Source organism: Meles meles, chromosome 2 (assembly GCF_922984935.1).
Source record: "Meles meles chromosome 2, mMelMel3.1 paternal haplotype, whole genome shotgun sequence".
Lineage (NCBI taxonomy): Eukaryota > Metazoa > Chordata > Mammalia > Carnivora > Mustelidae > Meles > Meles meles.
This window is the reverse complement of record NC_060067.1, coordinates 47,729,004-47,755,313: the sequence shown is the minus strand read 5'-3', so window position 1 is coordinate 47,755,313 and position 26,310 is coordinate 47,729,004. Positions and strand designations below refer to the sequence as shown.

General features: G+C 36.7%; 1 protein-coding gene across 2 annotated transcripts in view; it reads left to right on the top strand.

The window, feature by feature from the left end:
- STIM2 (stromal interaction molecule 2) overlaps positions 1–21,437 on the top strand; it is a 161,122-nt gene extending 139,685 nt beyond the window's left edge. The window contains exons 6-13 of one of the 2 annotated variants that reach the window (XM_045997239.1): positions 1,103–1,280; positions 1,817–1,994; positions 6,784–6,951; positions 7,217–7,240; positions 7,661–7,761; positions 7,985–8,223; positions 14,955–15,228; positions 19,778–21,437. In XM_045997239.1, the coding sequence (XP_045853195.1) occupies positions 1,103–1,280; positions 1,817–1,994; positions 6,784–6,951; positions 7,217–7,240; positions 7,661–7,761; positions 7,985–8,223; positions 14,955–15,228; positions 19,778–20,255 (1,640 nt within the window). In that variant the 3' untranslated portion in view covers positions 20,256–21,437. The remainder of the gene's footprint in view (positions 1–1,102; positions 1,281–1,816; positions 1,995–6,783; positions 6,952–7,216; positions 7,241–7,660; positions 7,762–7,984; positions 8,224–14,954; positions 15,229–19,777) is intronic. The other variant, XM_045997240.1, reaches the window with a different exon arrangement.
- The last annotated feature ends 4,873 nt before the right edge of the window (positions 21,438–26,310 follow it).

The window sequence follows — 26,310 nt, the reverse complement described above, 5'->3', positions numbered from 1 at the left end:
AGCTCCTTATTTCATCACCCATGCAACAGATCTTCCTGCTGGAGGCCTGGGCAGTTAGGTCGTTTTCCACTATAAACTATATCTCTTTGGAGCAACGAATACATTATATTGTATTAGTTATCTTTGTGTATCCTTCCAGAGAGCCCTCTGAAAATTAGTGTGTATTAAGAGTCAGGGATAAATTAGGAAATTATTTGACTAGTGATTTCTATGTTTGGTATCATTGAAGATAGTAGGCCCTGGCTTCTTACTCCTTAGTTTAGAAACAGTGCTAGAAATTACTGACATACCTAATGGAAAAAGGAAGGTGATCTGTTCTTTCTGTCTGGTAACCCAGATACCTCTGTCAAATAGCCACCTAAAGCATGACTTGTTATAATTTAACTCCTGCTTTCTCAACCTTGGTGCTTCACATTTTGGGCTGGATAATTCCTGGATGATTCTCTATTACTGGCAGAAGTGGGGCTGGAAAGTGATTGTCTTGTGCGTTATTGGATATGTAGCGACATCCCTGGCCTCTCCCCACTAGACACGGGTAACAACTTCCCCATCCACTTTACACCCGCTGATTGTGACAAGCAAAAATTTTCAAATGTCCACCGTGGGGGGGATATCACCCTTAGTTGAGAATCATTGACTAATCTTAGTTATATGACTACTTGCTTGGGGAAAATGCTCCTTTGGGGAATGATTAGGCTCCCAGTGTATGTATCAAAGCAAGACAGCTCTCTAACTGGATTGAAGAAAAGTTGTTGGGATGATAGTGGTGGTACTCTTTATGCCTCCTTTCACCCCACAGAGGACATGATTGGAGGTGCTTCATGGCTCCCCAGGACTTTTATTACCAACTCCTTTTGTTACCAACAGGGGTGGGGTACATGCTTGTGGGTTTATCTGTGCCCTTTGGTAGTTCTAGTGTATCAGACTGTTATAATAAGCACTTTGATTATTAGAAGAAAGAATTTTTAAAAGGCTACAGGTGGTTTATAGGAGGGATAGTTTCACATTTGTTTGTTTTTAGATACCTATTACTTTAAAAAAATTGCTTCTATGTATTGAGCTTCTGTTATCAAAGATTAATCATCTCTAATTTTCTTTATAGGCCCACCTCATAACTGGATGAAGGATTTTATTCTCACAGTTTCTATAGTAATTGGTGTCGGAGGGTGCTGGTTTGCTTACACACAGAATAAGACATCAAAAGAACATGTTGCAAAAATGATGAAGGACTTAGAGAGTCTACAAACTGCAGAGCAAAGCCTAATGGACTTACAGGAGAGGTGAGTAAGTTTAAAAAGCTACGTGAGTCTTACTATTTATGTAGGCAAATACAGTTTGTGGAAATGTAATATAGGCATTGGCTCACACCTTTATTTAGTTGTTACACACATCAGTAATGTCTGTTCACTTCATTTCTTATTTTTAGAAAAATTACATTGTTCTAATTAGAGTTTTATTTTAAAGGTATGCACTAGAGAATAAATGAGCAGGTCAGTGGAAATAAATCAAGTATAGGTGGAATGATATGTATAGTGAAGTTTTATTTTTAACATGATTCAGGTAATAATTTCTTAAAAGTCTCTTTGCCTAAGAGTGATTCCCTCCTATCACTGTATTTTGATAGCTCAGTATTACCCATATAGCTGTATAGGGGGCTACCTGCTAGTTTTGGTATTCACATGTAAGACTAATAGAAAATACTCTGATTTTGGATGGAAACATGTATTCTCCTGCTTGATACGTATTTATTCTTTGTGGAACAAAATGAAACTTTGGAAATTTTGGTGAGGAATTTTCATTTTTATCATTCTGTAAGGCTTGAAAAAGCACAGGAAGAAAACAGAAATGTTGCTGTAGAAAAGCAAAATCTAGAACGCAAAATGATGGATGAAATCAATTATGCAAAGGAAGAGGCCTGTCGGCTGAGAGAGCTAAGGGAAGGAGCCGAATGTGAACTGAGCAGACGGCAATACGCTGAGCAGGAATTGGAGCAGGTATTTACATCCCACAAACGTATTTGTTAGGGCAGTGGTAGCGCCCCTCTGAGGAGTTGTTTTGTTTTTGTTTAGTCTTCTACATTTAGTGGCATTGTATATTCTCCCTTAGTTAATAAAAGAATTATTTGTTCACATTGGTAGCATTGGTCAAAGCCCATTTAACAAAATAACAAAGTAATAATTTAAAAATAAAGTTCACTCACTCACTCATGAAGTCTTATCCCATGCCGTGTTAATTATCTCCAGTGAATTTAAGATGTTTATTTAACATCTGTGATGTGTTTCAGCCTCCAGCTGTAACCTAGTAAAGTTTATCTAATGTTAAACCTCTCTGCAAAGGTAAAGAATCTCTATTATACATTTGAATCCTGTTAAATGGCTTTAGAACATAATCTGCTAAAAATTCTGAAGTTGTCTACAGATGGCTTTTCAGTATCTCCTGATACCATGAAGTTACTCAAGATGGAATGAAAACCTTCAGGAAAGGTGGGGGTGGGGGGGGGTTCAGAATTTAATTGTAGGCAGATCTTTTGGTTTTCTATTCTTGCTATAAAAAAATTACCACTAACTTCGTGGCTTAAAACAACACACATTTATTATCTTACAGTTCTTAAGACAGAGTTTAAAATAGGTTCACAGGGCTGCATTCCTGTGGAGGCTCTAGGGAGGATCTGTTTCCTTGCCTTTTCCAGCTTCCAGAGGCTGCCTGCATTTCTTGGCTCATGGCCCCTTCCTTCATCTTCAAAACACGTCACTCCAACCTCTGTTTCTGTGATCTCATCTCCTTCTTCTAACTTGGACCCTTTCTTTACTGATAAACTGTGGGTGAGAAAGCGTGCCCAAGATCAGAGTGTCTCAGTTGTAAAGCAGGGCCGAGAACCTTGGTGTTCTGTCTCCCGCTTTGCTTTGTGTACTGTTGTCTTCTCAGCCAGGTGCTAAATAAGGAATAAGAATTATGTGATGAATGAGTTTCAGTTTTAACTCTTGAGAAAATGTTCGGTGTATGTTACTGTTTCCTTCAGGATTGTCATTTTTGGTAGGATTTGTCAGCCTGAACACAGCCATCTCTTCCATTCATGGCTAGCTATTGCTTCCCTCATACCCCTGGCATCTTTTTTGTTGGATCTTTTCCCTGTAAGGAGTTTGTTCTCTAAAGTTAACTCCTACATCCCTACATGTACTTTGGGGTCAGGTCCTGTTTACCTGACAAACCTTATCTGTACAGAATGTAGTAAAGAATCCAGGAGTTATAGGAAAAAAAAAAAAAGAAAGAAAGAAAGAAAAAGGCTTAGCTAAAATTGTAGTGTGCAGGAATTAGATATTATGCTTTTTATTTCTGTGAGAACTCACTGCCTTTTCCCACCAAGACTTCTAACTCTTGGTTTGTTCCCAGTACTAAACTAAACAGCTTATTAGCTATTTTTCTGCACTTTATGGGTAAGAAAGAACAAATCAGAAAGCAGTAGTGGTAATTTGTCTACAGAGACATAAACTGATAGCAGAATTTTACAAGTAAGTGACTGCCCCACAGCAAGGGAGAAGACACCCTACAAAAAGGATTCACAAATCACAAACATTCTAATACGAAGTTTTTGCAAAAGCCGTTGCACACTTCAGTAGACCTTACGATCTCCATGATATGTCCCAGTACAAATGTAATAATCCTAGTGAGATCCCAAGTCAGTAAGAGGTGGTTTAAAGGGGTTAAGTGGGTATTTAAAAGAACTTTGTCCAACATGATTATAGTAATAAGAAACACAGTTTTAACGGTTGCGTACTGTGTGTCAAGTTTATGCTATGCACATTACAGGTGGTTTGGTCATAAATTTTAATCCTCACGATAGATATTATGCTCATTTATAGATGAGACGTGCAGAGGGGTTAAATAAGTTACCTGAATTCACATAGCTCTTAGGTGGCAGAGCCAAGATTTTTGTGTGTCTTATTCCAAAGTCCACGTTTCCCATGCTGCTATTAAAAGTTTTGTTTCTAAAAGTAAATTTCACTGGGAAGTTAATTTATGTATGTTATATAGTCTACAATTCCACATAGTTTCAAGTATTACTATAGCTAATCTGGAAGGTAGTCAACTTCTCAGAACTACAGGTCAAGAGTATCTGGTACATGTATTGCATAATGGCGCTATTTTTCCCTAAAACAAAAACTTTCGGGTGAATAGTTGTACTACTTCATATTTTGTATGGTTTAAATACTTTTTCACGTAAATTATTTTGTTCTTTTTTAAATTTTATTTATTTTATTTTTTTTAAATTTTTTTTTTTTAAGATTTTATTTATTTTTTTGACAGACAGAGATCACAAGTAGGCAGAGAGGCAGGCAGAGAGAGAGGAGAAAACAGGCTCCCCGCAGAGCAGAGAGCCTGATGCGGGGCTCGATCCCAGGACCCTGGGATCATGACCTGAGCCGAAGGCAGAGGCTTTAACCCACTGAGCCACCCAGGCGCCCCAGTTATTTTGTTCTTAAAGTTTCAAGACCAAAGTCAGGACAAGTCATAGTATTTGCCTATTCTACATGAGACACACCTCAGGTTAGAAAGTGAAGAACTTGTGAAGGTCACAAGGGTAATAATTATAAAGTTGGGTCTAGAGCCATGTTTCCAGATATTTAGGGTGTTTCTTTGTGTGATACCATGTTTTTACTTATTGCTGTTTTATTCCTGAGACACAAACATTGTGTAAATAATTATATTTGTAAACAATTTAATAATTCATTTGCAAAAGCTTATAATTACTTGTTTTTTTCCGTATCCATTCCTCTGTAAATAACAGTGTAATTCAAACTGAAGGATTAGAATTTAGGTCAAATGATAAATTTATGAATAATAACAGTGAAAATAGTTAAAATAGTTGCTCTTGTTGGAAGGTCAGGATTTCCAAAATTTTGAATCATTATTTGACACTCAGTGAAAACATTGTTCAGCTTTAACTGTGAAATAAACCAATTTTCCAAGCCTCAGCTAGCTCTATACCAATTCTGTGTTGATTGTGTTCATTAAGTTCTTTTAGGGGAAATAAATGTATAGACATAATAAGGAAAATCTTTATGAGTAAAGAGAAAAACTTGAGTGAAATTTGAAACAGATTTTCTGTTTAATTCCTTGGCAATGGAAATTGTATGGAAATTTTTGCTTTAAGATCTTATGAGAAAGAGAGCCTGCTGACCTGCCCTTTTTGTATGGAGCTCCATGTCACAGGACCTGACCTCAGATCCTCTCTTCCTGAAAGATCAGCTGGGACGCCACACAGCTTAGCCAGCTGTTTTATTAAACACAGTATTGTCCCAAGCGCTTTGCACAGTTTAATGTGTCAGGCGCATGCTGCTTAGGATTTGTTTTTGATGAGTAAGTGGAGTATGTTCTATCTTACCCTTACTTTTAATGTCTGTACTTAGTGTCCCATTGTGATTTTTTTTTCTTCTGATTTTGGAGTTTTAAAAGATACTTCTCAAACATAATTTTCTTTCTGCAGTATCTGACAGCTGTTGTATTTCTTTATCAGAAGAAATTTGTGTACAGTACTCTTAGTTTATTCTGGCACACAATAAAGTTTATTTAAATAAATTGTGCTTGTTCAGATCAAACATTCTTCTGCACATGAGTTGAAGAGTGGAGTTTTTAGTTACTTACTTAGCTTTGGGGGAAATAATTTACAGCTATGGTGCTCCAGAAGTGGGATGCTCTGCGGTGCATTTGTGACTTTGAAGATCTTGAATGTGTGTTCATGATTCCTTATATTCCACCACGCATCCTTACACATCTTTAGCTTGAGTTCTTGCTAGTTTTTTAAGTGAATCTTCCCTAGAATGGATTGTCTCTTCTCTCTTTGTTCTTTTCTTAGGCTTTCTTTAAGAGTTTTTCCCTTAGCATTTTATTCCGACTAATGCAGTAGGCATTTTAGTTTTGTAACTGTTTATTGTCCGGCTCCCCTAAAGGGCAGCTCGAAGGAAGACTTTGACATCCTGACAGTGAAACCTATGTATAGTTTCTCATGGAAAAATCAAGTAGAGTCTCACTCAGAATCTGTTTTCTTGAAATTTACACATGGTCTGCAAATGCCGATTTATCTACCTTCTGGTATGTTAGAAGCAGCGAATTAAGTGGGTGAAACAGACTGTAACAGACAGATGTGCTTATGATAACAGTGAGAAATAACAACCATAAAGAAGATGTCATGAAAACTGTCAAAAAACGGTATCATTACTTTAAGAAGTGAACGTATAGTGAAATGGCTTTCGGTAGTGTCGCCTGGGAACAGTAGTAGGGCAGGTATCCACTGTATTTTGGATACTTGTTATATTCTATACCCTAAAAAAATGCACTATACGAAGAATGTAATCCATTTTAGTTTGGTATGTGTCTGAAATTTTCTTCTGCCTCTTGAGTCTGGCTATTATAAAATATAAAAACTAAATAATGCAACTTGAGATATATGTAAGCCCTTTCTACCCTTTGGCTTCACAACTTTGGTTAGTGGGTTAAGATGCACTTACAAATTTCAGCTCTAGTTTTTATGTTAGGAATATATTTTTATACTTTGTGATTTTAAAAAGATGTTTACAAAGAGCATAATTAAAATTGCATTTTCTCTTAATTTTGGTGAAATCTTAATTTCTTAAGATGTATCTTAATTTAAATATCTTCTTAAAAAAATAAATTTCTTTCTCTTTCTCTCTTCATCTCCATCTTCCCTCCAACCTTCTCTTCCTTTTTCTCTCCTCATCCCTTCCATTTCTTCCCCCTCCTCTTTTCCTTCTCCCTCCTTTCCAGGTTCGAATGGCTCTAAAAAAGGCTGAAAAAGAATTTGAACTCCGAAGCAGCTGGTCTGTTCCAGATGCACTTCAGAAATGGCTTCAGTTAACACATGAAGTAGAAGTACAGTACTATAATATTAAAAGACAAAATGCTGAGATGCAATTAGCTATTGCTAAGGATGAGGTACTCTATTATATTTCATAATTTAATAAATTTTTAAAGAGATTAACCAATTGGGATACAAAGATCTGAATAAAAATTTTATTGTTGTAGCTTCTTTTTGTGAATTGGAACTTACTGCATAAATTGACTCTTGTAGTCATAGGCTGTAGAGTAAAATTACCTTATTTAGAGCAGTATATAACTTTTAGAATGGCCTTAGTGTCATTTAAAAATCATCCCTATTATCATTATCATAAATGTTTTATACAGAGCTTTTCTCCTCTAGGTTGCTGCTTCATATCTGATTCAGGTTAGTAGTTACTAGAAATTAATGTCTGACTCTTATTAAATTGTGTGAAATGACATTAAGTTTTAATCTGATTTCTAGCAAAAAAAAAAAAAAAAAGCTCAGTTCACTCTCTAACACCTCATTGCGGTAGGATATGATTAATGTTATTTTGTTAGTTTTAATAGAAGATTAGGATTTTCTGAACCATCAGAATAAGAGAAAAGTTCTTCAGAACAAAGTTTTGAATTATATTGATTGGCTAAGAAAGCATGCTTTCTCCTTCATCTGTTTTTTTTTTTTTTTTGGAAATTAGGGCTTTATTTTGGCTAATATAATTCTCCACTGATTTTATGATTATTAATATATTCAAAACAAACGTCATTAATATGTGTGTGTTTTTTCCAAACCTACCCTTATTTTTTTCTCTCCTTGGGTTTCTAGGCAGAGAAAATTAAAAAGAAAAGAAGCACAGTCTTTGGGACTCTGCATGTTGCACATAGCTCCTCCCTAGATGAGGTAGATCACAAAATTCTGGAAGCAAAGTAAGAATGTTATTTTAGCCATCACCTTACCTGTATTATGTTGAAATATCTAGCTTATAAACAGTTACATATATTAATTTGTCATTTAAGCATGTGTAATTACATAACCTATACTAATTTTAAGAATGGGTAATTGCCACTGTCTGTTCATGTAGTTGCTCTGTTTAGTGCCATATTAAAGATGCTTTGATGCAACAAGTAATTACTACATTGGCTTTTTCAGGAAAGCGCTCTCTGAGTTGACAACTTGTTTACGAGAACGACTTTTTCGCTGGCAGCAGATTGAGAAGATCTGTGGCTTTCAGATAGCCCATAACTCGGGACTCCCCAGCTTGACCTCTTCCCTGTATTCTGATCACAGCTGGGTGGTGATGCCCAGAGTCTCCATTCCACCCTATCCAATTGCTGGAGGAGTTGATGATTTAGATGAAGATACACCCCCAATAGTGTCACAGTTTCCTGGTAAGTGATGAGTGCAAAAAAGAGAGTTTGTACAGTTTTTCAAGTAACTTTCTGGCATGCGTTTTATGAATCATTGACTTTGAAACCTATGATGAAAAATTTGTTCATTCATCATTTTCTCTTTTTTCCTTTTCTGGTTAATAATTTCTCTTTACTATGTGAGAATAATCAGGTGTGTGTCTATATACATATACATAGAGTAGTACATCATACGTGCTAAATATTGTATGAATGAAGTGCTGAGTTTTGAGGGTAAGTATTCTTTCGAATGACAGCTTAATCTATAGTAGAAAGTAAAAATTAGGGGAAGATCTTGGTACCACTGACTAACCAACGTGTGACTTTGGGCTGGTCTGTGATTTATTTGAAATTGCATTACCATTCCCAGTGGGCATGGGGTTTTTTGTTTCACTTTTCCAGTTCTCTATCCTTTTATTTAAAGAGTTTATCCTGCTATATTTTTAACTCATGATGCACTGGCTCAGTTTACTTTTAAGCAGAATTAAACTGTGCTTGTGTTTAGAAGAACATTTTTTTGTTGTTGCTAGAAAATGGAATTCCTCTCAAAGGTGGTTTTAAAATGTACAGTTTTCGTATGTTGCCTTGTTTATGCTATAAACATAAAACAAACATAAATGTAAAATATGTAAAAACAGTATGTAAAAATAAAACAAACAAATAAATGTAAAACATAAATATAAAATATGTAAAAATAATATGTAAAAATTAAACATAAATATTCTTTGAATTTTTACACTGTAAGGAATATGTTTCAGTAGGAAGGTTAAATTCAGTTATTTTAGATTTTGTTAATCATTTTTAGAATTTATTAATATATGGAGTTTTTGCAAAGTTATAGAGAGTTGAATTTAAAATGGTATGTTCTTGGGGCGCCTGGGTGGCTCAGTGGGTTAAAGCCTCTGCCTTCGGCTCAGGTCGTGTTCCCAGGGTCCTGGGATCGAGCCCCACATTGGGCTCTCTGCTCAGCAGGGAGCCTGCTTCCTCCTCTCTCTCTGCCTGCTTCTCAGTCTACTTGTGATCTCTGTCAAATAAATAAATAAATAAATAAATGGTATGTTCTTCTTATATTAGAAATCATTTGAAAAACTTTTCATCCTTGTTATTGCCTGGCTGAATAACTTTCCCAATCTTTGTGACCTTTTGGAAACTGTAGATAAAACAGGATTCCAAAGAATAGAAAGCAGAATTTAATCGCTAATTGGTTGAAAACTTAAATAGAAATTTTAGTTTTAAGACAAATCAGTCATGATATATAAACATTTTCCAGTTTGAATTCTTTTTATCCAATTGTTACATTTTTCCTGATGTTATGATTTACAAAGTGTTCTAATTTTTAGAACAATTTTAGGAAATAAAGCCCTAAATTTACAAATAAATAGTGAATGACTATGCATTTGTGTTCATTTCTGTGGCTCTCTCTTGTTTAATGATAGAGAGATAACGCAAGTCAGTTGGGGAGGCACTAAACTCTTAACACAATAAAGAACATAGGACAGATAATAAATGCCGTGAACCCTGGAATATGTGACCTTGTTCATCTCACTTGTCCTGTGCCACAAAGTAGTTCTGGTGCAAAGTTATACCTATATCTGGGCCAGCTCTGCTCTTTGAATATTGTCTTGTGTTTATATGAATTATATGCCCTTAAGCTTGCCAAATGCTACACTGATTCATAAGTGTATGATTTTGTTTGAAAACTATAGCTTTTAAAAATCACAGTTCCTTCTTAGAATCCATAATTATTCAGTATTAGTATACGTGAAGATGTATTCCCTAAGTTAACTAGTTTTTTTTTTCTTTCCTTTTTTAAAAGTTCTTTTCGATGGATCAAAACATCTATATGTGAATAGTTGTCTTAGGTTTTCAGTGATTGTGATATACAAAGAAATTTAAAATATGAAAAAAGTATGAGTTGATTTTTAGTTTGATGATTTAGAAGTTCTGTGACCAAATTTATTATCTGTGAAAAAAACTCTTGCCTAAGATCACACTTTGAGAGCTCTGCCTCCACCCAGTGGCACAGCAGTGATACTCCACTTTGCCTAGTTATGAAAGCATAATTTCTAGAGCTGATAAATGGGAAACTCCTGGCAGTCAGACTAGAGTCTAGAGTAGGATGAAGGCCTCTTTATTTTGTACCCTCTGAGAAGTTTTAAATTTGTACCATAGGTATGTGTAAATTGTCTAAGTGTGAAATAGTGGCAAGGAAACATACCTGTGGTATGTTAAGAGCAAAGTAAAAGATTGTGAAACTATACACAAAATAATATTGTCTATGTTTAATTATGTGTGAAGAAAAAAGGGAAAATATTATCAAAGTTTAGCTCTTTGTGGGTGGGAGAAGAGATCATAGTTTTTTCTTGTTACTTTTATAGTATCTGCTAAATATTCATAGTGGGGAATGTGGTACCAATTTACTTAAAATTTCTTATTATAAAGTCATTCAGATGTACTTAAAAGTACTGAAAATTAAATGCCCACCTACTACAAAGATAAATGATTTTAACATTTTGCTCTCTTCATCCCTTTTTCTGAAAACAAACTGCTGTACATATAGCTAAACCATATGGCCTTCCCTTCCCACTCTTCTAAGTTGTATACTGTTCTAAAGCCTATTGTACTTTTATTACTTGCAGATGTACCTACAAATAATAGATACAGTTGTTTAAAAATTTATGTAAATTATCAAACTCTCGGTAATGTTTTGCAGCTCTTTTTGCTCACACGTATGTTGTAAATTTTCCGTGTTCATATACAGCTTTATTAAAATTCACTGTAACTGTTTAATATGAGTTAATGACAGTGTATCTATTTATTCATTATAATCACAAACCACAGTTTATTAACCCATTTTTCTACTAAGGTAGGATCTTTGTACTTTTTTGCCTTTACAGACAGTACTGCAGTGAGCATCCTTACCTTACCTTTATCTTTTTGTGCATAATTTTGAGAGTTTCTCTGAGTAGACACCTAGAAAATGGATCACTTTTAGTCCTTGGGAGGGCTGCTGTTCCTAGTCATTGCAAGGTTGCTCTCAAAATGATTGTTGATTTATACACCCACCTTTAGAAGAGTGCTTGTCTGCCCATATCCTCATCAATACTTAGAATGATCTGATTTATTTGTTTTGTAACTTGAATGGCTGTGGTATACCATAAAGTGATTAAAATTTTTATTTCCTTGATGACTACTGAGATTGATTTCCAGTTCATTTAATGGTAGTTGTATTCAGATTTCTTCCTCTCTGAGTTGCTTGTTCCTACCGTGGAATCTCTCCCAAGATTCCTTACTGATCCGGGAGAATTTGTCTTAATATTTTCCAGCTCTTTGATGGTTGTAGATAGCTTTCAGGCTTTGGCTTTTCTTTGTTACTCAGCTGTGTTATTTATTTCTTTTTTGATCATAGGGGTTTTAAAAATACATTTCCAATGACAAATTTATGAAATTGATTTGTGCTTTTTATGTCTTTTTCAGAAGATAACAGATTTGCTCTCGTAAAAGTTTCAGACTTGCTTTAATCCTTTAGTCTTTTAATCTACCTGGAAGTTATTTTTGTTTGTATTGTGAGATAGGAATCTAAATATATCTCCTGATGTATGGACAAACAGTTGTCGCAGCCTCATTCCTGGTCTGTCCCTACCGGTTTGTAATCCTACTTCTCTCCATTGGTGCATACATGCGTCCAGGCTCTCTGTTCTGTTCCACTGGTTCCATTCTGCTTTAGTTGCTATTTTATAGTTTATAGTAAGTGTTGAGGCTTGATAGGTCTGCATTTTCCTTTATTATTCAAATTCACAATTGCTGTTTTGGCCAATATGAATTTTAGGATTCATAAGTGAATCCTAAATTTATGGATTGAGATTTTATTGGAATTTCTTTGAATTTATTGATCTATTTGGGGAAAGTTATTATTCATAAGTTTCATTTATTGGGATCTGCTTTTACATCTTTAAAATTTAAATTTTTCTCTGCACTCTTCTTGCACATCTTTTTAAAAAAGATTAATTTCTGGATACCTCATAGTGTTTTTTGTTATTGTTGTTGTTTGTAGTTACATGTTACCTCTCTTTAAAAAATTTTTTTTTTCAGGGGCGCCTGGGTGGCTCAGTGGGTTAAAGCCTCTTGCCTTCGGCTCAGGTCATGATCCCAGGGTCCTGGGATCGAGCCCCGCATCGGGCTCTCTGCTTCGCGGGGAGCCTGCTTCCTCCTCTCTTTCTGCCTGCCTCTCTGCCTAGTTGTAATTTCTCTCTGTCAAATAAATAAAATATTAAAAAAAAATTTTTTTTTTGCTTGTTGCCAATGTAAAGGGAACTGCTATTGACTTTGCTAAGCTGATGTTACATACAGAAATGCTAAATTCTCTTAGGAGTCGTTTGGATTTTTGTTTAGGCAATAATAATAATAAGTTGTTTTTTCCCTTTTCAGCCCTAATGCCTTCTTCCCTCCCTTTTTCCCCCCGTCTAAGACCTTCAGTAAAATGTTGGATGGGGCGCCTGGGTGGCTCAGTGGGTTAAGCCTCTGTCTTCGGCCCAGGTCATGATCCCAGGGTTCCGGGATCAAGCCCCGCATTGGGCACTCTGCTCAGCGGGGAGCCTCCTTCCCTGTCTCTCTGCCTGCCTCTCTGCCTACTTGTGATCTCTTTCTGTCAACAAATAAATAAAAATCTTTTTTTAAAAAAATGTTGAATGGAAGCGGTGATTTTAGGCAATAATGATTGCCATTTCTGACTTCAAGGAGAATACTCCCAGTATTTCATCATGAAATATGATTTTTATTTATTTATTAAATTATTGTTTGCTCTGTGTTTTTGGTAGGTTGCTTTTAAGTTAAGGAAATTTTATTCCTATTTTGCTAAGAATGATCTTTCTTTTAAATCAGTGGCTGTTAAATTTTACCAAATTTTTTCCTGCCTAATTTGAGGAGATCACTTATATTATTTTTCTTTATTCTGTTGTATAAAAACAGCACAGTGTGTGAATGTGCTTTGAGAAGTCAAGGGAAGGACAAAATAATAATCAGTGTCAGGTGCTGGTCAAATGTCAGGAAAGGGTTGAGTTATCTGTTGAATTTAGCAACAAGGAAGTAGATTGTGACTTTGTTGAGAACAGTTGCAGCCAAACTGTATGTGAGCACTTCATACTTTCTTTGATGAATGAGTTAAGGTGAAGTAGTGGAGAAAGGAACAGATAAAATTCTTCATAAAAGGGGAGAGAGGTTATGTCAGTTGAAAAACAGAGTGAAGACAGAGGAGGATTTTTTGTTGCTGCTGCTGTTTATCGGTTTGTTTTTTAGGTTTATTGTTCAGCATTGATTTTTAAATGCTATTGGGAAATAGAAAGAAGTTGAATATAAAGCTAACAAAAGGCCTAATCAGTAGAGTAAGGTGCTTGAACTTGGGGTCGAGAATAGGACAGACAAAGTGGAAGGAGCAGAATGTGTGAACTAGAAAGGTAGAAACATGGTCAGAATCTCAATTGTCTGTCTTAACTTGTAATATCAAAAATGGAGCAGTGATCTCAAGACAGCAAGACAAAGTTGGAGAGTGAGTGACGGCATAGATGTCTTGAGAAGAGGGGAAACCATGATGAATTAAGGTGTCGGAAGGTCTTATTTATAAATGAGATTGCCCAAGTTTGATGATAGGTTGGGTTGATTGGTAAGGGAATGACTGGGAAGTAATGACTGGAGTAGAGGTGGTAGATTCATACAGCTTAATAGTGTGAGTTTCAAAAGGAGCACATTTTTGTAAAAAGATGTAGGAATGAGGGTTTACAGAATGTTGGGGTGTGAGAAGGCCACCAGTGTGATGTTCTGGTGCTGCAGCCGAAGTTTTCTACCTGCATCGGTCTAGACTGAGACTGGTAGCAGAAACAAGAGTATCTAAGACTTCTAGTTAGTTCCGTAGTAATCAGTGTTCAGGAAACAACTTTTGGTCAGATCTTTGCCTTACTGGCTAGGAGACAGTATTTCAATGACTTGATTTAAAATTTCTTAGAGGCAGGCAAACCATAAAAGACTCTTAATGATAGAGAACAAACTGAAGACTGATGGAGGGAGATGGGTAAGGAATGGGCTAAATGGATGACGGCCATTCAGGAGTGCACTTGTGATGAGTACTGGGTATTGTATATAAGTGATGAATCACTAAATTCTGTTATAATATGAAACCATATTACACTATATGTTAACTAACTAGAATTTAAATTGAAACTTGAAACATGAAAACAATAAAACTTCAAGTTCAGACAAGTCACACTATCTCAAGAGATAATCTCAAGCTATTTTTTTTTTTTTACTGATAGTTTTCTTCTTTTAATGGTAAAATTCACACAAAGTTTTGCTACGAAGTATACATGTACACATTCTCTATTGATTTTTAAATGTAAGGATTTATCATCTTGGGCAAATTTTCAAGCCTTTGTAGTTAGTAATGTCAGATGTAATATTAGAGCCTCATGGGTTTATGTTCTCTTCTGTTTATTTTCTAGACTGTTTTCATTTTTATTCTATTGTTTTTGTATTTCTTCACCTTCCTGGGAAGCAGTCCAGGTGGTAGAGGTGGCGACCATAGTGCAGCTACTCTAGTGAGTGCTGGCTCCATGGTGACGTGACCTGTTAGTGGAGGCAGGACCAGGACATGTGTGTCTGTGCTGTGCCTAGAAGCAACACTGGTCTCATGAGCCCGTTTGTGTGTTTCTGCTTGTTTTCAGGGACCATGGCCAAGCCTGCGGGGTCGCTCGCCCGAAGCAGCAGCCTGTGCCGCTCCCGTCGCAGCATTGTGCCAGCCTCACCGCAGTGTCCTCGTGCCCAGCTCCCTCCTCACACGCCGCACCAGGCCCACACCCGGCACCCCCACCACCCCCAGCACCCGCAGCACTCCTTGCCTTCCCCTGACCCCGATATCCTGTCAGTGTCAAGTTGTCCTGTCCTTTATCGAAATGAGGAGGAGGAGGAGGCCATTTACTTCTCTGCTGAAAAGCAATGGTATTGGCAGTGAACCAACTGCAGTACATATTGGGTGGGGTGGATGGGAGGTGGGCCTGAGGAGGGGGAGGAGCAGACACTTTGGATTCAGTTTCTGTTGCTGCATCACGAATTACCATAAACTTAGTGGCTTCAAGCAATATCCCTTTATTAGCTCTTAGTTCTGCATGTCAAAGTCCAGGCTTGGTGTGGCTGGGTTTTCTGCACAGGGTCTCACAAGGCTAACATCAAGGTGTTTGCCAGGCCTTGTTCTTCTCTGGAGCCTGAGGGCCACTTCAGAGCTCATTTGCTTGTGACAGAATTCAGTTCCTGTGATTATAGCCCTGAGGTCCTGTTCCCACGCTTGCTGTTAGCTGGGGGCCCCTCCCAGTTCCTAGTGGCCACAGTACTCCTTGCTGTATGGGCCTCCATCTTCAAAGCACACAACAGAAACTGTCCCTTCTGTCAAGTCCTCTCTTTCCTTGGTATTTCTGACTTGCCCCATCTCTAATCTCTGGACCCAATTTAAAAGGCTCACTTGGGTAATAGTTTCTGCATATTAAGATAGATTAGTTTGGGGCCCCAATTACATCTGCAGAATCCCTTCATAGCAGCACCTCTGTTAGTGTTTGATGGAATAACCGGAAGAATACATGTGTTTACACCAAGACTAGCGATTTAGGGACCATCTTAGCGTTCTGGCCACCACAGACAGTATAGATATTTGGACATACAACTGCTTAGAGACCACTGCACAACTGACTCAAGTCTCAGAACACAGATTTGTCTTATGAATAGTTTTATTGTAAAACACAAAGGCATAAACTTAAATATACACAAAGAAATATTAAATATGACTGAATTTTTAAAATATTTATTGCCACTCATTGATTTTTTTTCTGTTATGTGCTAGTACTTACTAGCAAACAGGAAATATCAAATGCCAAAGATGAAAGAAAATGTAAGAATTTGTATTGAATGGGTATAGCAGCAGTGTGTTCTAGTCCAGCTTGAGGACCATCATGCTCCAAGAGACCCGTTGCAACTAAGGATGTCTCCTTCCAAACCACATCTCTCTTTAGGAGCGGTGGGATATTGAGTGACAGAAACCGATGCCAGTTTCTGACTTTGCTCACACATTGTCGCTATGCAGCTCTGAAGTCTTCCTGTCCCTACGTGAGAAACAAAACTAAAGGGAGTGGGCTCGATGCTCTCAGTGATCTTTTGTGGCTTCTATCATGTGATTCTTTAGTTGGCATCATCATCGAATAATAATTTTCATACATGATTGTTTTTATCTACTAGTGAAAGTAGATTTTATGAGAGAATATTCCCGAGGAGAAGGTCTAAGGTTTGTGTCCTTGTTAGAGTTGGAGAATTTGTGCAGCTTTGCTTGGGTAGCACTTTCTGATTAGCTTTTTGTATAACCTTTGCAGTATAACTATCGTCACCCACAGGATGGCAATAGGGACAGAACTAATTTTGTGTGGCTTATGGAAATTAATAGGAAGACTCTAGAGTGCTGCTGTCCAATAGAATCTCTGCATTTGTGGAAATGTTTCGTTTTCATTTCAACTAATAGTGTCGGAAATTCACAGGTAGCTCATAAATAGAGAATTTAGCTGCAGAAAACTTTTCCTAATTTAGTCTCTTACATGTTTACATGATGAACCACTAGAATCCTTACAAAATAGTAATAGTAATGACATTTACTATTTACTGATCTTTTATGTTCTATGCATTATGTGCATATATACACTCATTTAAACCTTACCTTGAGTTGAGTCTTGTTATATAGGCATTAAACTGACATGAATTCACCTATACCTCACAGTGAGAAAAAAAGAAATAGAAAAATAAAATAAATAGTACACATCAGGTTCAACATTCCAAAGAATATATGCTCTAGAAAAAATGGGACACTTTAAGAGTCAGAGATTATACTATACCTTACACCCCAAATCTCACTAGTTCTGTGGAAGTAGCAACACTTCAGATTATTATTTGTTTTGGAATAAGGATGTTAGAATGAGGAATAATTTTAGAGATTAATCAAATACTCTGACAGGAAAATTGAGACCTGGTTAATTTAAGTGATTTGCCCAAGGTTGTGTGGCTGATAAATGGCAGGACCAGTACTGGAATCTAGGAGTCCTACCTCAGATCAGTATTCTTTTCACATACTATTTAGATTTTAGAGACCGTTTTTGAAATATTTTTAACCTAGCTCAGAACTTCACACACAAAGCAGCCAAACCACCTAGCAGAGTAGAAAGTAAATTTATAAAATTGTAACTAAATCAGCTTCTGGCTCTGGGACCTGGACAGCTTCAGGAATAGTGATATATGCTATACAATTAATGGATGCCCAACTCCAAAAGAAGCTAATAGAAAAGTCCCTACCAGTGACCAACTACTGAGTCATTTCTTCTTATCTGAACTTCCTCTCGCCCTCTGTTAGCACCCCCATTATCATATTGTAAAAGCACTTAAAAATGATGCAGCACATGTAACTGTATTACATGAAATCATCGTTTAAGTCTGTTTGCCCAGGGGATTTGGTACCTTCTGAGAGCTTGGAGTGTAATAGAAACAATCTGCACATACATGTGTGAGTGAAGTACAGAGAAGTGATTAAATACTTTGAGTAAGATACAGATCTAAAATGCGGTATTAACATGAAATGCACATCAGAGGTAATATCACTGCGTGAATAATGATAGTAATAACAGGTCATCCAAGGTGAGAGATCATTCAGTTCATTTATTCTATAAATATGAACTTAGGTCCTCGATGTATGTTGTGCACTTGCTGATAACTTGAGCTGCTAGGACAAGTGAGACAAGGTTCTGGCCTCGTTCTAGCTGGTGGATTATGATCATATGTGTCCTTGTCTTTCTCTTCTGTCTTTAGCTCTCTTCCTTCTCCTACTGTATTTCTTCTGCCAGTTACTTTTTATCTTAACTCTACTTTTTATTTCTTAATCATTTCTTTTATAGAGTGAACAGTATTTGTATCCCGTGTGGTACATACAAAAATAAGTAAGACATGATCTCTATTATCTAAGGTCTTTTCTCTTTTTCTTTGCTTTCATCTGTTTCTCATTCATTTGTTCGTTCATCACATATTTATTGAATACCCTGTGAACTTGCTTCTCACCATTCCAGTGCAGAGAATACAGAAGTTAGTAAGATTCCCTGTCCTCATTTTCTTTCTTCTGGAGAAAGTGACTATAAAAAGTTAATATAAAATATGTTTTGAGGTGGTGGGATGTTCTGGGATGCTAACTAAAGTCAGATAAAAGAATACTGTTATCTTTTGTGTGCCAAGGAGTTTATCTCTGGAGAGAGAGCAGCTGAGCAGTGACCTGAATGACCTGGGGCATTAAGCCCTGTAGAGATGGAGGGAAGGAAAATAGGAGGCAGAGGGATCAGGAAGTGCACAGCCCCGAGGGAGTCATGGGATTGGCATCTTGGGGAGAACAAAGAGGGAGGCATAGTGTAGTAAGACAAAGTTCTGAGGCCTGCAGCTGGAGCCATAGCCATGGTTCTGATTGTACTGGGCTCTGTGGACTTTGGCAAGGTCTTTGGGTTTTTAACCTGACTAGGGGAGGAAGCATTGGAAAGTTTTGAGCAAGTAAGTGAATGATGCACTCGATTTTTAAAAACCCCTTTGCATCTGTATAGAGCAGTAGCTAGGAGGGAGGAACAAGAAGGGAAGCAGGGAGATCAGTTAGGAAGTTCTTGCAATCACTGAGGTGACTTCACTGTAGTTCAGGAATAGGGATGGTAGCAGCGGGGGAGTGACAGGTGTTGGATTTGAGGGATATTTTGCAGGAATGGCTAATAGCATCTACTGTTTTTTGGCCTCGAGGTTGTGAACTTTTTCTTATCTTTCTTATTTCTCTTCTCTCTTTACGTGGAGAAGGAATAAACTGTGAGAATTTATTGACTGTCTGCTTCTTAAAAAATCAGGTGACATCACTGACTTTTGCCTCCCTTCACTCCCACTCCCCTCCCCCCAGTTGTATGTCAGCTTCCTTCTCCTGTTTCTAAACTTGGGAGAACTTACATTTTAGCTTAACTATATTCCTTTTTTCCTTCCTCAGGAAGCTAAATTTCATCCGTTTAATAACTAAGAAGGAAAAGGAGAGACCGTGACTAAAGTTCATCTTTTAAAATATGTAATGTCAGCTATGTGATTTAGGAAGAAAAATACTCAGTGTTGAAACAAAACACCAAAGTAGCTGAGATTTAAAAAAAAAAAATCTGTAAACTTTAAACATTTTCTTGTCTCTGACAATTGAAAGATATAGCATGAGTTATGTTTCTTAATTGGAAGATTTCATTATTATAGTGTATGTTACATACTAAACATTGAGTTTTACTAAGTTATATTATTTAAAATAATCTAATTTTGTCAGAATGTGTATAGACTTTTAGTATTTCTCCCTTTTACATTTTGATGGATTAGAAATAGAAGTTGTTTTAGTTAGAATTAGTTAGCATGTCTGCTGGTAGTGTTAGAAAATACTGATTTAAAATGTTACCTTTGTCTCTGTCTCATCCAGGGAAGTGCCAGACACGGCCTCAGAATGTGACTCCTTAAATTCTTCCATTGGAAGGAAACAGTCTCCTCCTTCAAGCCTTGAGATATACCAAACATTGTCTCCTCGAAAGATATCAAGAGATGAGCTCTCTCTAGAGGATTCATCCCGAGGAGATTCACCCATAACTGCAGATATCTCTCGGGGTTCTCCAGATTGTGTAGGTCTGACAGAAACAAAGAGTATGATCTTCAGTCCTGCCAGCAAAGTGTACAATGGCATCTTGGAGAAGTCCTGTAGCATGAACCAGCTTTCTAGTGGCATCCCGGTGCCTAAACCTCGCCACACGTCCTGTTCCTCTGCTGGCAACGACAGTAAACCAGTTCAGGAAGCCCCACATGTTGCCAGGATAAGCAGCATCCCGCACGATCTTTGTCATAATGGAGAGAAAAGCAAAAAGCCATCAAAAATTAAAAGCCTTTTTAAGAAGAAATCTAAGTGAACTGGCTGACTTGATGGAATTTATTCAAGTGGCATCTTTAAACTCTTTATCTCCCGTCCTCCACTCCCCCTTTTTTGTTTTAATTTTAGGAATGTAACTCCATTGGGGCTTTCCAGACTGGATGTCATAGTGGACTGTCCCAGGGGCAACTGTCTACTGTCTGCCTATTTAAATGACTATATAATCAGTTCGTCAAGCCAGTTATACTGAAAAATCATTAAGAATGAGACAGTTTACAGTCATTTTTGCCTATTTATTTCTGCTTTGTTATTAGTGATGTATATATAACATTTTGTTGAAAGCCACTATGGACTTACAAGCTTTAATGGACTAGTAAGCCAGCATGGGCTTGCAAAAATTTCTTGTTTACCACACCATCTTCTTATCTTTCCACAGAGCTATTTACATCCTGGACTAAATGACTTAAACAAAGTAAAACTAATTGCACTACCGTTTTCCAGACTGGAAAAAAAAAAATCTCTGCAAGTGAAACTGTATAGAGTTTATAAAATGACTATGGATAGGGGACTGTTTTCACTTTTAGATCAAAATGGATTTTTAAGTAGAACCTAGGGTTTCTAATTGACTTGATTTCTGGAAATGAAAACCCACGCTTTTATTATGGGAAGCTTCTATAAATGCATTTAATATTATAAAGTTTCAAGTCCTGCTGTAAAGATCATGTTGTTTTGTTTTTCCCAGGGCTTTCACTGTGATTTACTGCATTGCAGGCTGATAAAATATAAATAATTTAAGGAGAGAAGACTCTTGATTTCCTTACGCACGTGGAAGAGTTAAAACTTGATTGAAGGACTTACATTCACAAGCTTAAACTGAGGTTGGGGACGTGGGGATTCGGGCACTTGTTTACAGACTTTGAATACCACAAAGAAGTTTGGTTTGTGAAGAATTTGTACTGTGGAAAAGATAATAAATTGGAGACATTATTGTGTGGGACTGTGTTGATTTTTGTTGATATCACTCCACTAAAAACACTATACTTTTTCTGGAGAGCTAAGTGAGCTGTTGTGTTGCTTAATTGCACTATAAGAAATAGTGACGTTTTGGAAGTTGTCAACAAATTTCTTTCCATTTTATATTGTTTGTCATATTTTTATGTAGTTTGAAATGTTTAAATGTTCTAATATCAAAATTAACAAATATAAATTTATGGTGCATTTAGATTGTGTTGTATTAATTTATAAAGTTTGGGGTTTGATAAATCTCTAGGTTATTTAAGGGTAGCTTTTACTGTGAAGATCATCACATAGAGCGGCAAAAAAAAAAATACCGATAACGTCTGGGAGTTTTTGCCTAAACTACTTCTAAAAATTCAGACATAAATGATTGGTTAATGCAGTATAGATGGACATTGGGATGAACAATGGATACGTATTAGCTAGAATGGCTTTTCAGCAGTATGGATAAAACACGTAGTGTTCAACCCAGTCCTGCCTAGAGGAAAATGCCAGCCGATCGGAAGTTTATGTGAGATGTGCTACTAAGAAATACTTGTATCAAGAATATGAACGGTTTCCTGAAGTGTCTGAAAGTTGTGGTTTATTCTCTTTAGTACTGTTGTTAAAAACTGTTAAGGTGTTGAATGATATATATATTCACATATATTCAATATATGATATATTCAATATATATATTATACACACACATATACACACACACATTTATATATTTAAGAGACAGTGCTGTAAAGGCAAAAAATTCATTAACTGAAATAAACACAGTGTTTTGGTCTAATCAGAAGGTAAGAGCCCCTGAAAGGTCAAGAGTGGAGGAACAATGGCACTAAAGCTGTTTGAGAAGTGGGGGTGATGTGCATAAAGCATTGAAAAGCATTCTCGAAAGTTTCTTCCAAGTGAAGAGAATATCTTTATCTTCTTTCTCCTTCTTACAACCAGACAGGAGTTCTTTCCTCTGAAAATTGCACAAGGTATGAGAACTTTATAGTTTGATAGAAAAGGTAAAAGACGGATGGGACAGGGAGTTGGGTGGGAGGAGGAAAGAAGGGCTCCAAGGGGCTCCCAGCAAGGCCCGCTGCCTGTCGAGTGTTAGAAGGGAATTCTGGATCAGAACCACTAGACACCAGCACATGGGGGCTGGGGTGGAAGAGGCCGGCCTAAGTACAGTGTGGGCAGTCTAAGGGCATGCGTGGTTTGTATGAAATTTCATGTTCTTGTGTATAAACAAATTCAACCAAGGGATTTTTACTGCTTTATGTTGGTAGTACTTACTTGGCGTTAGTACAGTGTTCTATATTTGTAAATTCAACAGAGAATAATTTAGCTGTGGAAAGCCACAATAATTTCTGTGTTGCTTCATTTCCATGTGTAGAGTTGGGCATGAATATAAGTTTTTTTAAATTACCCATTCATTACCTTACTAATCTTATAAAACTGGTGTTTTCTGATTTTAAAATTAATACCCTCCTTATTAAATAAAATGACTCATGATAGAAAAGTATAAAGAAGAAAGAGAACAGCAAGCAGGTTAAATTCTACTGCCCCATATAACTATTTTTAATGTTTTAGTTCATTTTCTGTCCGATTATTTTCTCTATATTGGTATATATTTACATAATTGAAAACATACCATATATGTATTTAATTTTACATCGTGATTTTCTCTTAACATAAGCATTTCTCCAACATCATTAAAAACTTCATGAACATTTAGTAACTATAATGTGCCATTGAATGGATTTACCATAATCTTTTAAATTATTCTTTTAAATTATTCTTTTATTAATCATTAGACTGTTCCTGATTTCTGATATGCGAAATACTAGGATTCGATATTTATTGAGCACTCAATGTACTAGGTGCAGTTCTAAACTCAAATATATATTCTCATATATTACACCCACCTTGGGTGGTGTGTACTGGCATTTGTTTTTGTTTTTTTTTTTAATAATCATTTTACTGATGAGGAAACCGAGCCCAGAAAATTAATAATGTGCTGAATAAGTAGTAGTAGTGTCAACTTCTGAGTCATACCACATAAATTCTAATCAACATTTTGATTTCTTAGAATATATATTTTGAGAAGTATATAGGAAAGCCTAAAGAAAATATATATGTATGTATATCTAAACATCCATAGTTTTACATATAAAACTATACCTTGTTTATACCTCGAGTAGAACTTTTTAAGGTTTCTTATCCATATAGCTGTGTTTATAACTCCCCCAATACCAGAGTGTTTCACACTGTCACTTCTGAATTACCACTTGGTTAAAACTGCTAATTTAATTGGTAAATAATGTCTAGTATTGTTGGAAAGTTTCTTCATGTTATGTATTTTTCATTTCAGTGAATTGTCTATTCATGTCTTTTGCCCATTATGTTTCTGGGGTCCTAGTGTTTTTTGTCTTTCAAATGTAGCTATTCTTGTATTCTTCATTTACCAACTAAAACAGTGATTTTTTAAAAATTAATTCGTATTTCCATGTTTATTTTTAAAAGTAAGGAAAAGAAAACCTACATATGTTTTACCCTTAATGATCTCCTATTTATAGGTCTTAAATGGTTTTTCCCAAAAAACTTACAGATAAGAGACAATATTAGAATCTTATTCAACAAATATTTAATAGCCTATCACCTACCAAGCATCACAATCATCAGCTCTGTGGGTATAGAGACTAGTGTGACCAGTCCTAAAGGAACTCCTCAGTATCTAATAGGGGAGACAGATCCAACAAAAATTCTTATAATAAGGACAGTGAAAGAAATATAAACCAAATGTTGGGGAGATGGGAGCTAATAGAGGATTTCTCTGCAGCTCAAAACTAATAAATCAAGGACAATTAAATGGTGCTAATTTGCTGAGGACGTGGAGAAATTTGCTAGAGCTGTAACAGGCCCCAGGGCAAGTTAGTTTTAGGGTTTCTACCAACCAGTAGTCTAGTTCCAGCAAATGAGCTTGCAGTTACTGAGGTCCCGCAGAACAGCCTGTAATACCTGGGAGGGTGTACATAGTGGTTACGTTATCAGACGGAAATAGCATTTGAGTAATCTCCTCAAAGCTCTGATAGTACAGATAAGACTTCTCTCTGCACATCCCAGGCCTAAAACAGGGTAGTCTCTGTTGAAAAGATTACCTACCTCAGACTTAACCTGGGTAGGCCTGATCCTATCTTGAATTTCTTGGCTTCATGCTAGCCGTCAGGATTCTACCCCAGTCCCATGACTGAGCTTTCGGGAGTTTATCTGCAGTGGCCCTTACAGGAACCTGTCTTCGGCAATGTGTGTGGTAGGCCCTGATGGGACATTGCAGGGAGGCCTCAGTCCAGATCTTGATTTCTTACCATGTGAAGGGAGTGAGACAATGCCCAAGATCCTTGCCTGAGTTAAAGAATTTAATCTACCAGATTCTCCATTGTTCCCATGGTCCAGTTTTTACTGGATGTGCTGCGATGTCTTCATCAGCCTCCAAAAGTGACAGCAACAGGTTCAAGGTATGGCAGACCGTTTGCAGTTGTGTCCCAGGGAAACATAGTCACTCAGCCATTCCAGATCTTCAGTTCTTAAAACAGCAGCAAAGTGACTGCTTCTGTTCCCACACTCCTCCGGCTTTGACCTGCTAGATTCTAGTTCCTTGTAAGTCGGACTCTCGCAAGTTTCTTAACTGAGTCAAAATGGTTCCTTGTCTCTAGCTTCAGATTGTAACATTTTAGACTCTTTTTTTTTTAAATGAAGTATTATTGGCATACAATATCCCGTTAGTTTCAGGTTTATGTGATAGTGACTCAGTATTTTTGCACATTACAAGTCCCATGATCAATATAGTTGCCTTCTGTCATAGAAGTTATTACGGTATTATTGACTATTTTCTCTATGCTATCTATTACATCCCATGACTTAGTTTATAACTAGAATTTTTTACCTCTAATCCTCTTCACCAATTTGGCCTACCTCCTAAATCCTCTTTGCTATGCTAACAGTTTGTTTCCCGGATCTGTGAGTCCGTTTCTGTTTTGTTTGTTCATTTGCTTTGTTTTTTAGATTCCGCATATAAATCATATGTTACTTGCCTTTCTGGCTTATTTCACTTAAAATAATACCCTGTAGGTTCACCCATGTTGCAAATGGAGAGATTTCATTCTTTTTTTTTTTTTATGGCTGAGTAATATTTCACTGTATATATATGTTTACCACATCTTCTTTATTCATCTTTCGATGGACACTGGGGTTGCTTCCATATCTTGACTGTTGTAAATAATGCTGCAGTGAGCATGGGGTGCATATGTCTTTTTGAATTAGGGGTTTTCTTTGGAAATACCCAGAAGTGGAATTGCTGGATTGAACGATCTAATTTTAATTTTTTGGAGGAATTTTCACCAATTTCCATTCCCATTAATAGTGTTATGGGGGTTCCCCTTTTTCCACATCCCTGCCAACACATGTTATGTCTTGTCTTTCTGATAATACTTAGTCTGACAGGTATGAGGTGATAGCTCTTTGCAGTTTTAATTTGCATTTCTCTGATGATTTAGTGGAGCATCTTTTTATATAACTGTTGGCCCTCTGTGTGTCTTCTTTAGGCAAAATACCTATCCAGCCTATTTTTTAATCAGGTTATTTGTTTAATATTGTGTAAATTCCTGACATAGGTTGGATATTAACCCCTTATGGGATATATGATTTGCAAATATCTTCTCCCACTTAGTAGGTTGCCTTTCCGTTTTGCTCATGGTTTCCTTTGCTGTGCTAAAGCTTTCACATTTTGCTTTCAAGTAGTTTTGTGACATAGCAGCCGTCCTAGTGTTGTAGTTCTGTTAAGATTATCATGTGTTTATTTTTAAAGTACAGCTTCTTTAACTGAAGCGTCGTGGTTCTAAAATTTCCATGTGAGCCAATTCCCCACGTGTGAGAATGTTATCTGCTGAAATACCCTTAAGACCTCTGGTCCCTGAGATGCGGTCACGTCGGATTCTGTGGAGATTGAAGGGCACCACCCCTTAGGAACTGGAAGAGGTTTCTAGGGGAAGAATGTGGCTTGTTTTGTTTTGTTTCTGAAATACCAGCTGTTTAAGTTTGAT